Here is a 13,391-nt window from a genome sequence, read left to right on the forward strand (position 1 = left end):
CTAATCAACTTCACCACTCAAGAGTCTAGACAGCCACGACAGCCCTACCTAGCAAACCTCTAAGAGGGCCACGTTTTCTTAATGCACACAGAGTCGAAAGAGCTGTCGTATGTTCTTCCCAGAACCAACTTAATGAGCTCTGTTATTTTCAGCCAAGAACCAGAAACAACTGAGACATGTAGTTACTGTATGATCCAGAAGCTCTACAGGCCACTTTTTCCTTCTATCCACCTCATGAATATACCCTACAGCCAGTAAGTAGGATGTGACAAGAAGGGCCTTTTTGAGGACCAAGGCAGTTACTTCATTGTGGACCTTCTCCGAGGGACAGGGAAGCCAACATAATGGGATCGGCCCGTACCCTCTCCTTTAAACTGGGTAACTGTATCTCCTATGACTAGTCCCAAAGACAGCAGGCATAAGTTGAAGAACAGCCATTGGTTCCACGGCTCCATATGTACTCTAAGTCTTATTTCAGATATGATTCCACAGATCCCATCCACATAGGTTAGAGATGGCAAGATGGGATGACTTTCTCAACGACCTTTTTGTGGTTATCTATGTCTAGGGATAATTTCTTCTTTAAGAGACTGACCAGTGCTAACTTTTGCTTTGGCTAGAAATAAGGACAACACTCTCTTGTTCGCACTAGGCCCTGCAAATCTCCGTGAGGTTTTTGTGACTTATGTTAACTTAGCTCATGCCAGCATTGCCCAACCTTGTGTCTAAAAACTGAAAAGAACAAGAAGGGACAGCAGTGATGAAGCTATGGAATGACAGTGAAACAAATAGCCTGGAATCTGCAGGGCTCTCATTGAGGCCTGGAAAGAACCCAGAGGACATCAGGATACCCTGGCGGTGACGGCATGAGGGCTGGAGTCGAGGTAGAGTCTGCAGGTTTCCTTCCACCAGGCAGGAGGCTCCTGGCCCAAGCCTGAGCGACAGTGTCATTTGGAATCTTACCCATAGCATCTCCCTTCTTTGGGCCTCTTTTCTCATTTTTCCTGCCCTAGACCCTTTTCTTTACACTTCTGTTTCCAAATATTTACTCCTTTATTTGATCTTTACCAGTGTTTTCACTGGTGCTCTTTTATTCTTTTTATTTTCTACCTCCCTCTCTCTTCTTTGCCATGCTTTTTTCCAACTCTAAAAATAAAGGAAAAAAAATTTTAAACTTATGGAAAGAAACAAGTGCTATTTTACCCTCTCCCTTTTGTATGCTGGTGAAGTAGCTTCACTTGCAGTGATGTGCAATCTTTCCTCATTTCCTCACCATACCTTGCTTTAAACCAGGCCAGAGAAGAGGGAAAGCTGAAGAGAGGAAATGACAAGGCATCCTACAGATGGAAGCATCATGAGGGATATGACCCTTTGGAAGCTGTTATCCCACTGTGGAGCTACGACTTTTGGGCCATTTTAGAATGCAAGTGTCCTAAGATTAGAGATGGTATTTTTCTACATGTGTACTATGCCACTTATCAATGCCACTGTTGAGAATTACTGTGATGGGAAGAAATTGATAATTTGAGTTTTAAGGCTTTTTTTTTTTTAATATCTCGATACAACTATGAATGAGAAGGCCCAGAAACATCCATTAGTTATAGGTAAAGAAAAAAATCCAGGCCTAAGTTAATGAATGAGAAGTCAAAGCCAGGCACGTGAGGGGTTGCCTGTTCTTTGGAAAGATGGAAAGGAATGCAGGAATACCACTGCCTTGCTTGGCTAGAACCCATGGGCCTCTGCACATGCCACCCACGTTAGCATACTCAGAGGTTCTCATCTCCACATAGCTCTCCTTCTCTTTATGGGTTGAACCTCTGAGTTCAGTAAAGTGTCCCATCAATGAATTTGAGCTAGTGGTCCTGGAGGCATTTCCTCCCCCAGTGCCACTCCTTTAGTCAATCCCTAAGTTCATCACTCAGATCCTAACACAAATAGCACCAGGGGTATTTGCTGCTTTAGTTTCCTGGATTGCCTATGTTCTTGAATCTTCCCTTTCAAGGCACGCCTCTTACTTTATCATTATTGACTTAATGTGGAATACTGGATTGTTTGGCTCTTTTTTTGGCTATTGCTCCAGGACAGGAATCATGTCTGTTTTCATTAACCTTGGAATCCCCATAGCTCAATTCAGGCATTCTACAAATATCTGTAAACTGAATAGCTAAAAGTATATAAATTCATTATCACCAAGGAAAAGATCACTCTAAGTAGTTTCTACCAAGGTGATGTAAGTAAAGTCACTGCTGCATATTAACAAAAAACATCAGTAGGGTTTGAATCTGAGTGAATTGTGAGGACAACAAATTGGGAAATCATAGGTCATGCATATCCTAAAAATGTAACACATATGAACTATTTCTTATGCTAGAAAAGATGTAGTGCTAATTAAGCTTCTCAGATTAATAGTTCTGTACTAAAATGGTAATACTTGGGCTGCCGTGCATGATGACAACAGCCAGTAATGTGGCTATCCCTATAAGTTCATCTGATCAATTCCAAAAATGCCATCAACATAAACCTATAAAAAATTTAGACACTGATGATGCTGCACGTAATGACGGAACAACAGATTCTGGCCAGCTGACTAGATAATACAATGTAAAAAAAAAAAGTAATAAAATACAAGGGTTTATGTTTTGCTGAGCAGAAATGCTCTAAGAATATATGTTTAGAAAGTAAAAGGTTATTGATTTAAGTTGAAATATGGGAATAAGAAGCAATAACAACAAAATAAAACTAGTTGTTCTGTCAATTTGGTAATTTTATATTTAAATATCTTTTGAAAAAGTGGCATCTAGTGTTAATTAAAAGTACTACTAAAGTTATATAAAACCAGTAACTTATGATTAACATCTTGACAGATTTCCTTCTAACAAGTTTCATGGCCATACATTTACCTGCTAAGGTCAGATTATCTGAGAAATAAAAAGTAGAAAATAATAGCACTCCTTATACATATGCAGTGCTAGTCACTTAATGCTTTTTGGCATTAACTTACTAATCATCCCAACTTTGAGGGGGTGGCATTATGCATATTTCAAAGTCTCTTCACCACCCTCAGATTTCAAAGAATTTTATTTACAAAGAATTTTATTTACATTATTTATCAATAACTGTTCTTCCTATTTGTTACATAAAGATGACTTTTCACATTAACAGAATCGTTTGGTTAATTTGGTGCAGTGGGACTTTCTCTACTTAGGTATACTCCTCGAGTTTGAGGTGTAGGGTTAAGGAAAAAAAATGGTGAGGCATGCTGACTGCATAAATAGGTAGTTGATAAAGAGAATACATGCAAGAAGCAGGCTGCCAGCTGTTCCTGATGGGATACTGGGTTTGGCACACTCCGATATGGGGCTGATCCTGCCCTGTGGGTCCCAGAGAATGACAACACCCAGAGCTGCATCCTTCCCCACCAAGCACCCACAAGGCAAGGTGTCACTTACCTGTACACTGTGGGCAGCAGGAATCCTGGGTGCGTGAGGGGTTCTGGCAGAGCAGCGGTGGGCACACCTCTGTCTCACACAGCACCCGTCCGCTGTGGCAGGTGCACTGAGTACAGGAGTCAATGTTCCACGTTTCTCCTTCCACAAAGTATTCTCCTCCAGGGGCGTGGCAAATGGAGGGAGTACTGAGCTCTGGCTTTTGCACCACAAAGTCATCTGGGGAATGACACAAAATCAGAACACATTATTCATCTGCAATCTTTCCAACTCTTGAAAGCCTGGTGCTGTTTGCTTTAAGGGATAGAAAAGATGAACTCGGAAGAGCATCTTGCTCTATTCTTATCAACAGAATAGTGAAGAAAATATTCCATGCATGGAAACAGAAGACAATGGCAAAGGAGCTAATATTAGGACGTGAGGTTCAAGTGGTTTAAGTCCGTCAACAGTAATAAGAGAATTCAATAAGATCATTAAATTACAGGGAGGGTACTCCCACTCCAGAGATGAGAACAAGAGCCTCTTCTGGCATTTCTGTGAATGTGGAGGAACTGTCTCAAATTCAGATCTCTCATTTACGGAATACTTGCTATGGTTCAGTTATTTCCATGCTAAGCACTTTACATGAGTTATTTCATTTATTCCTTACAGTCACCTTATTTTATGCATGAGGAAACTGAGAGCTCAGGGAGAGACGAGGGAAACTGCAACCCAAGTCTATGGTTGTTTGGATCATGGATATGTCTCCAGATTAAATAAAACTTCCAAATGATCGATGCCCTATCTGCTTTATTATTTCTGGGATCCTGAGTACTTTTATGCTTGGAAATACGTCCTGCTGTCGAGCAGGCCACACCCCAATCTAAGCCAGCTGCCAGCAAACTGAGCAGGAATGCTCCTGTAGAATCAACAGTCTGAAAACCCTCACCTGAGACTAAACATGTGCTTGGCAATATCATCATCAAGAGAGGTAAAAGCTGGGAGCTGGTGATAACTATCATTTCTTTGCCCAGAGAGGTAGTTTTGGTCTCTTGGAGAGATGACACTGATAGAGAGGGAATTTAATGTTGAAAGTGTCTGAAGAGGGGCTGGGAGTTGCCCTCAAGTTTTGCTGGGCAAATGAGAAGTATGAAGACATTAACCATAGTCATGTAATCCAAATACAACAAGCACTTCAGGAAGGTGTTGACAGTGTTGAATCCCGCTGAGAAACAGTCTGGAGACATCACGGCTAGCTCATGCTTGGAGCTCAGTGGAAGTCATGCCCCAGAATGGGCCCATATATGCAGAGATGCTCAGAGCTGAAATCTCCCTAAGAGTGAATTGGGGATACGACTTTCAAAGTGGTGGTTAGCATGACAGTCAACAATACTAATGAAATTAAGTGATGTGGGCTGATTTCCAGTTAAGAGGGTAACAACTTCTAATACAGCTTTATCTCAAGGGAATTACTAAAAAGGCTGGAACTCAGACCCAGGGACAGTATCACAGAAAACTGATACTCATCAATCAATGCTTACATTCACAAGCAACTGTAACCAACTTTCCAGTATAAGAACAACAGAGAGGAAGATAATTACAATGAAAACTGTGCTGAACAAGATGGTAAATGTGCATTTGTGGTTTACACAGAAACAAAAGTCACAAAGAGTATCAATAAATGAATAAAGTAAAAGCCTCCCTTATTGCTTTCAAAAAGGGCTTAGAGAGGACTGACAATTACTGCCTTGTTAAATGCTGACATGTACGGAAGTTGTCAGAAGAAATCTGATGTGCGTGTTTGCAGGTATGCTTTCTTGCTCACCCTTTTGCCATAAGATGTGCCTCAAGGCAAAACACAAGAGGGGCCAGAGACATGGAGACAAAAGAAAAACTCAAATGTAGAGTGTATGGAAGACAGAAAATCTGAGAGATACTACCATTTCGTAAATATTCATTAGAAGAGTTCAGGAGATACTCATTTATCTCAAGAAGAAAAACAGCTGATCTTGGAATGAAGAGGGCAGAAAAATATTCTTTAAAGTAGGAGTCTGTAAATGCAACAGCTCTGGAGTCTCTAATCAGAAGGAGGCTTATGTGGCAACATGCTAAAGATTTGTGGAAAAAATTTACCTCTACACATCCATATACATAAATGTGTTTTCATACACGTATGTGGGATGTTGACACACCCACAATAAGGTATCAACAACAACTTCACGTGTGCTTACATAAGAACTTTCCATGACTCTGTAATAGAGAAAGATCTTTCTGGTTCTACTGATTTTCAGTTCTCAGGTCAATTATCTATTCTTAACGTCTTTGCATTTCTACCAATCTAGCTGTTAGAATTCTTCATTGAGGACATGTTTAGCAAAGACCCAGGTACAAATCTCTCCTCTATGCATTCACACCTATAATTAAAGCAGGGGTCTCCATGCAAACACATGATTTTTCCCTCCCCAAAGAGTCAACACAGAGTTCTATCATATTAAAGTCCTCATCTACCTTTTTATGCAGGGGACTCTAGCAGTTTTTCACATTCAACTGGCAAGATATCGGAAAAAAGGAAAGAGTTCTGATATGGAGCACCTCTAACTGAACTACAGGAAACAAAACAAAATAAAAAGTCATCTCTTCTGCATTGTAATCTGGTTTTCTACAAGGTATGGGGGCTGCCTGTCACTCTGATACTGTAGCTATTGAGCTGTGCAGAATCTCAGAGCTGAAAGGGACTTCAGGTGTCCCTCTCCCCCACTCCCCAACCATGGCGAACAAGGTCAGCTTCCCTCCCAGGCTAGTCTTGCTGCAAAAGGACCAAGCCTCAGGCTCCCGGCTACACCTTTTGCATGGGTGGACGCATGCACAGGGAGATACAGGACCCGGACTGACCAGAGGAAAAACAATCATCCTCCAAAATCTGACAGTAGACTTAACTCTGAAAGAAATCTGATACAAGATCTGAGAGACTTCATTTCTCCCAGGCCTTTTGGCGGACATACTATTTTACTCCGGGTAAGAGAGTCAATCTTTCTGTGTCTGTTTTCCAAATGAGAAACTGCCTCATTGTGTTTTTCGCTAACTCAAAGTGGCCTGCACAGAGAGGGAAATAATAGATACAAGACTGTGTTGAGCTCTTTGGATAAAAGGTACTAGATGAGGTTTATGGTTATAATTACTGTTATTGACAATCATAATTCAGATCCCCTTGAATTACAAATCTCTTCTGGTTTTCTAGTAACTTGATTACCATGATTATGATTTTAAATGTTTTGGACATGTGGTCACTCTAAATCTCTCCATTTGGCAGGAGTGCCACATGTCTATTAATTTAAAAAAGAGCAATAGCCACAGACTTCAAAAAGTTTCTCCCTCTCAAACATTACTTTATATGGGATAAGGTTTTATGGGATAAAACTAGTACCAATCCCCTCATATTAATGAGGACATTCGGACTTAATATGCTATCAATAAAATGGAGAGCTGGAATATAAGTACATCAGCCCACAAACCTTTACAAAAATGTAGTCCAAAGACCTTATATAACTGAGTCAATCATTCAAAAAGGAGGAGACCCATTTCTAGAATGATAGAATTTTCGCTGGTCTTTGGTTCTTCACTGATAGTGCCCGGATGATTCTGTGGCGGTTGTTGACAAAAACCACACAGCGCTGAAAAGTGTTCCAGAGGTCGTCCCCTCCAACCTCCCCAGAGTTACAAATCCCTGCAAGGCAGAAATCATTTGCTTATAGAGCACACAGATGGCAGCCGGCTTTTACCCGCACATGATGGGCAGCACTGTCCAGGGTGAATGGTTGGGTTGCCACAGGCAGGCACCGGGCAGGTGATCAGGGCACACATTTCCCGTCCATTGAGACAGTAGCATTCCCGGCACCCATCGTGCCAGCTCTCCTCATTTTTATGATGATGACCATCCACGGTGAGACAAGTGCCCGACAGGATGGGTGGCCCGGCTGAAGCAGAGAACTCTGGACAGACAAAAGGCAGCCTGGTAAAGAAGTGGCTACTGCACAGGAGAAACAGCCTGCAGAGTCTGTACATGGACTGGACCCCAGCCACCAACAATTATGTCTACACAGGACAGTTTGTGACATGGGACATGTTCATGAAAATAATTTAAGTCAATATGCTCTCAATTTTGAAAAAAGCAAAGAGAGAAAAAAGCCTGCAAATAGTTTCTCTCCAATTGGTGGGATGATAGCTGATTTTTTATTCCTTCCACTCTACTTTCTCATATTTTATACAATAAACAAGCACTGATTTTATAACAAATGTTACAAATATGTTGAAGGTATTCAGAATAATCGCTCTAGAAACTTCATCCAGTGGGGACATCCTGGGCCCCTTGCAAATAACAGAGTTTTGTTCAGTAGAACAATTAAAGCAGTTTACTCCAACCCCTTAGAAACACCATTAAGGTGGTAACTGTCCAGTTTTGAAAAATCATAAAACAAAGTTTAGGAATCTTTTATAGTTTAATCTGTGGATCATGCTGACAAGTACAACATACAGGGATAGGCAGCAGGGCTGGAGCTCGGGTAAGGGCAGAAACGGCAGTCAGGGCGCATGCTCAGTGGCTTCAGGAAGATCCCTGGAGAAGCCTCAGGCAGCAGGGATATCCAGGCTCTGTGCTTATTCACAGCTGTGGGCTGGCATGTGCTTATTCAGCCAAAGGCTAAATTCTCATGGAAAACTGTTAACTGGAAATACAGGAGCTAACTTTTGAACTATACCCACCCTCTAGAACTTTGAAATGGGGCTATTTACTGTTGCAATTTTATGACTCTTACTCCTGAACAGAGAGAGGCTCTATAGAGGTTGAGATAATTGTGCTTTAGGCTAAAGTTCCTGAAACAAGTAAAAAGAGCTAGGAAGTGATTAATTTAGTCAATGTGCTTGTCCATCATATGCTTACTTTACGTTCTATTCTGAGCTTTTACTTCATAAAAATGAAAGGAAAAGGGAGTCCTGTGGGACGGTCCCACAGAGACTGACATTTGTATCAGAACAGGCAACAATCATCGAAACCATTTCATTACAGGGTGTCCTTCTGTCCTTTGTTTCAGTGCCCCTGGCTGCTTTGAGGGGGAAGGGCCATGTGTACACACTTACCTCTGCACTTGCAGGTAAGACAGCCGTGACTGTCCTGCTGGAAACCCAAGGGGCAGATCTTACTGCATGAGAGCTCTGGACATTTCTTACAGCGACAGATGTCACAGCCGTGCTTATTCTTCCTGGGTAATTAAAATTTTGTCAGAGGTCAGAAAATCAAAAAGTCTCAAGTGATGCCCAAGCACTCAGACCAAGGGTCAATAAAGTGGTATTGCTATTAAACAGAATGACTTGACTTTTGCTCTCAAAGACTCCTGGAGTGATGGGTAATTAGCTCCCTGTGGCCATTACCACCACTTACGACCAAGGCTGAGAGTTGCCCAAGCACTTACGTGCTTCTAGGATGTGGCTCTCAGAATCTCAATGACATGACTGTTGATTTAATTAGGAAGAGTGGTACACCACAATAAAAAGATGAATGTGCAACTCCATGATAGGAAAGTAAAGGAGATTTTGTTGGTTTATCTGTTTATTCATTTGTTTCTCCATCCATCCACCCACCTACCCACCTACTGATCCATCCGTCTCTCTCTCCCTTCTGGAAGTATCCGCTGCATGCATAAAGTAATTCTTCAGTCAGCAGGTACATAAAAGGAGCACCAACTGCTGCCTTTATCCTGACACTTCCACGTGGTGTCTGGCCAAAAATTCTCTTTTGGTGTGTGTCCTTAAAACATGTGTTCTAGCCAGTATAATATTCAGTTGTCCAAGGTGTCCAACTTGGTCCTCCCTGAATGTGCCCACAGCAATACAAAGTGAAATCTACAATCTTCTAAGAGATTTTTCTCCAACATGACGGTTGGATTTGAACACAGCCTTGATTCTGAACTGTCATGATACTGTAGCAAGTGGTTGAAGCTACCATTGTGATACAACTACCTCATTTGATATTAGCAGTTAGGCTAAGACATAATACTCTTATTGGCATCATATTCTTATTTTAGGATTAAGAATGATGATGATTCATTATTTTATTTGGGGAATTTTAAGGAACAATGTTGCCAATTTAATTATCCAATGAAAATTGTAAAGAAGACCTCTCCCAAAACTAGAATTTTTAAACAAAGAATGAAAAAGATGACTGACAGAAGATGGGAAAGAGATGATGGGTCTAAGTCCCTTATAATTACTAGCACTAGGCCAGGCACAGTGGCTCATGCCTGTAATCTCAGCACTTTGGAAGGCTGAGGTAGGCTGATTGCTTGAGCCAGGAGTTCCAGATCAGCCTGGGAAACATGGTGAAACCCCATCTCTCCAAAAAATACAAAAATTAGTTGGGCATGGTGGCGTATGCCTCTAGTCCCAGCTACTTGGGAGGCTGAGGTGGGAGGATTGACAGCCTGGGAGGGTGAGGCTGCAGTGAGCCATGCTTGTGCCACTGCACTATGGCCTGGGTGGCAGAGCAATACCCTGCCTGGAAAAAAAAAAAAAAGAATCTAGGACTACATAAACATCAAATTGGAAAGACAGATTGAAATGAAAGACAGCAAAGGAAAAAATATAAATTAAGGTGATTTTTCTAAAGGCATCAACTTGATATAAAGGCAAATATAGGTGCTTACAAAGACACAAAAGAAACAAATATGAAGTGTCTATCTCCCCCCCTGGAATAATCTAGATTCTCATGGGGCTTGACTCAATAAAGTATATTAAAAAATAAAAGTAATGGCCCTTATCTCCAAGAAAATTCATAAAATCTAACACTAGATAAAGAAAAAAATATGAAACGCTGACTAGTTCCAAGGTGAGACACCTAGGCACGGCAGGTAAGGATACACTGTATTTCAAGTGAGTGGGGGTCGGTCTTCAATTGATCTTAAAGTATGTGTTAAATAAATGATCACAAATAGACCCTGGGACAGGTGTGAAGAGTTGTAGCACTTCCAACACTGGGACCTCACAATTCCGTTTCCTAATCTTGCCAGCAGCGTCTAACGGACTCTACTATGGGAAAGTCTCATATAACAGTCACAAAGGGTGTGTCTGGACCATCTCCATAAAAAATAAGAGTAAAACTTATTCTTTTCTTTGGAGATACAACCTTTTCCCTGCTTTCTGAATCACCTAACAAAACAAGTATAGACATTCTGGGCTCAATACACCATAGATTAATTCAGAAACAACATATAAAACAAAACGTGTAGAAACATTTTACCAAGTTGCACTTCATAATAGCTTTTCTGAATTAAGAAATACGTACAGCAATCCAAGTGGACAATACTTGTCACAGATTATGGGTCTGCACTTCTTGGGCCTTGTGCGGCACTCACAGACCTCACAGTTTTGGGCATCAGTTAGGAAACCGAAGGGACAGTCCAAGGTGCAGCCTTGTTTACGTTCTGAGCATAGTTCCTCGCCTGTGAAGACACAGAGACGGCATGTTTCTTCCAAAGATGAACAGAGCAGAACACTTCGATGCTAAAATACCATCCCTGAATCCTCCACTCTTCCACAGATTTCAATTTCTCAGCTCCACCATGGCACTGGTTATCATTAAAAAGCATAGACTGTGTTATTTCATGGTTATCACATGACTCCATGTTTTGGTAATAATAAACAAAATAAAGTCCAACTTTGAAATGCATAGATTTCTAAAGTGTACTCAAATCTGTTAGGCTCTGAGTGAACAGCAGGCTGATAACGATTACAATTAATGACTGAGATCATTTTTCCACAAACTTTATAAATCACTTCAAACCACTGATGACCATTTATGTTATGTGGGAATTAGAAATTTACAGTTCAATTTTCATTATATGTTTTATTTCTATTGCATGTCCATAATAATGCATGTCCTTTATTCTTTTCTTTTCTTTTTTTTTGGAGACAGAATCTCTCGCTCTGTCACTTAGACTGGAGTACAGTGGCGTGATTTCGGCTCACTGCAACTTCTGTCTCCTGGGTTCAAGCGATTCTCCCACCTCAGCCTCCCAAGTATCTGGGATTACAGGCATGCGCCACCACGCCCAGCTAATTTTTGTATTTTTAGTAGAGATGCGGTTTCACCTTCTCTACTAAATGTTGCCAGGTTCTTCTTGAACTCCTGACCTCAAGCGATCCGCTTGTCTCAGCTTCCCAAAGTGCTGGGGTTACAGGTGTGAGTCACTGCGCCCATCCAATAATGCATGTTTTTAAATATCCACATGATAATTACTTTTATGGGTGTTAGATGCTATCATATAATACTGCATATTGTATGCAGCATAAGGGATTTCTTACTATTCCTTTTAAAAAAGTACATCTTTTACAACATGATAGTAATTAAAATATTCAGTGTTACATTTAGATATGTTTTTTCTCTATGTGCTGACAAATACCCCTGTATTTGGATATACTTACATAATAGGCTTTTTAGTTAACAGGCTAAAAAATGTGTGTGTTGAAAAAATACTCATATTAATGTTTAAGTAACCACTATTTGAAGTGTTCAAAGTATCCCGTTAGCAGAATCTGGAGTGATATTTAACTGTCCTCTGCTAGTCAGTTACAATACTATTTTAGAAGAACAAAAAAGGAAAGTAGCAATGGTGACTAGCAACATTACTGAAGTTATTTGCTTAATAGAAGTCTTCTAAAATGATTTTAAACGGTTATATAGGGCTTACGAGAGAAAAGGGAAATAGAAATGTTTAAGGTTAAAAAGAAAAAAGCATGCTTAATTATATAAAGAAAGCAAGTTGAGACCTGTGTGAATTAAATGTAGAATTTGAAAGACAATCAAATTTAAAGAGGGGAAGTTAATATGGTGATGGCCAAAGTACGGCAATGTTTGAATATTGTTCTACATGGACTGGTGAAATGGGAAGCAGAGTCTAATTACTGGAATGATGAACAAACTTTTATTTTATCTGGACATCCTTTAAGCATGAATATTGTAATAATACATAAGTCACTGGGAAAAACAGAACGCATCTGTCCCCTCAAAACACACTTATAATCTAAAATTAAACCTTAACGACAATGAATAGGTGAAATGGGTCCGTGTTTTACATAAATATTTCCAGATAGCATCTTTTGTGACTCTTAGTTGGCAATATTTGCATATTTAATTTGCTATCTTTTAAAAAGGAAAATGTGATTTACGGTGTAATTTTCTACTCTGTCATTATCATAAACCTTTTATTACACATATAAATATAACCTCATGGGCCTGTATTACACTGTAAAGCAACTGATTACTAATTTGCACCCTTAAAAGAAAAATTCTAAATGGTTCATTTAGAAATTTGTAATTATATGACTTGAAAGGTCATAATTTTTCATTCCCCATTATTAAGGGAATGGTGAAAAAAGGAGACTTTATTAGTCATGTTTCTCTAACACAGATCTAAATTGTGAACCCATTTTTCTGTCACAAGAATGCTTAGGTCATGGCTACAAATGGATTATGCTGGGAAATAGATGAATTAAAAACACCCTGAAAACTTCCCAGAGTCAGTCAACATCCTTTGGGATGAAATTCCCTGAAATTTTGGAGCCTGAGCACCTTGGTGCCTTTATTTTTCTGGTCCTGCAATAAAGGAGTTTTTCTATAGACCTTGATCTAGAATGTGCTTCACCTTTAAAGAAAACTGTTGTATCTCCATTCAAGTTTAAACAATGTGATAAAAACTAGTCTGTAATCTACCTCTGCTTTGCAATGGAATGGAATTTCAAACAAAGGCTGGTACATTTAAATAAGAATACAGGACATTCATTAGAAGGAGACTGGCTATGCCTCCTAGGAGTGGGATGCTCTAGTGCTGCCCTGAATTGGGACCATTCTCCTGCATGTTATGCTCTGGCCCATCTACATTCGGCTTCCCAACAGAGGGAGCTCTAGGCCCAGGCCCT

General features: G+C 40.2%; 1 protein-coding gene across 4 annotated transcripts in view; it reads right to left on the bottom strand.

Moving 5' to 3' along the window:
- CRIM1 (cysteine rich transmembrane BMP regulator 1) overlaps positions 1 to 13,391 on the bottom strand; it is a 198,558-nt gene that overhangs the window by 30,028 nt on the left and 155,139 nt on the right. For all 4 annotated transcript variants that reach the window (XM_032178495.2, XM_032178499.2, XM_032178498.2 and 1 more), the window contains 4 exons: positions 10,759 to 10,915; positions 8,559 to 8,680; positions 7,205 to 7,414; positions 3,450 to 3,665 (listed from right to left, as the gene is read on the bottom strand). In XM_032178495.2, the coding sequence (XP_032034386.1) occupies positions 3,450 to 3,665; positions 7,205 to 7,414; positions 8,559 to 8,680; positions 10,759 to 10,915 (705 nt within the window). The remainder of the gene's footprint in view (positions 1 to 3,449; positions 3,666 to 7,204; positions 7,415 to 8,558; positions 8,681 to 10,758; positions 10,916 to 13,391) is intronic.

The sequence above is a fragment of the Hylobates moloch genome, unplaced genomic scaffold (genome assembly GCF_009828535.3).
Source record: "Hylobates moloch isolate HMO894 unplaced genomic scaffold, HMol_V3 SCAFFOLD_15, whole genome shotgun sequence".
NCBI classification, from domain to species: Eukaryota; Metazoa; Chordata; class Mammalia; order Primates; family Hylobatidae; genus Hylobates; species Hylobates moloch.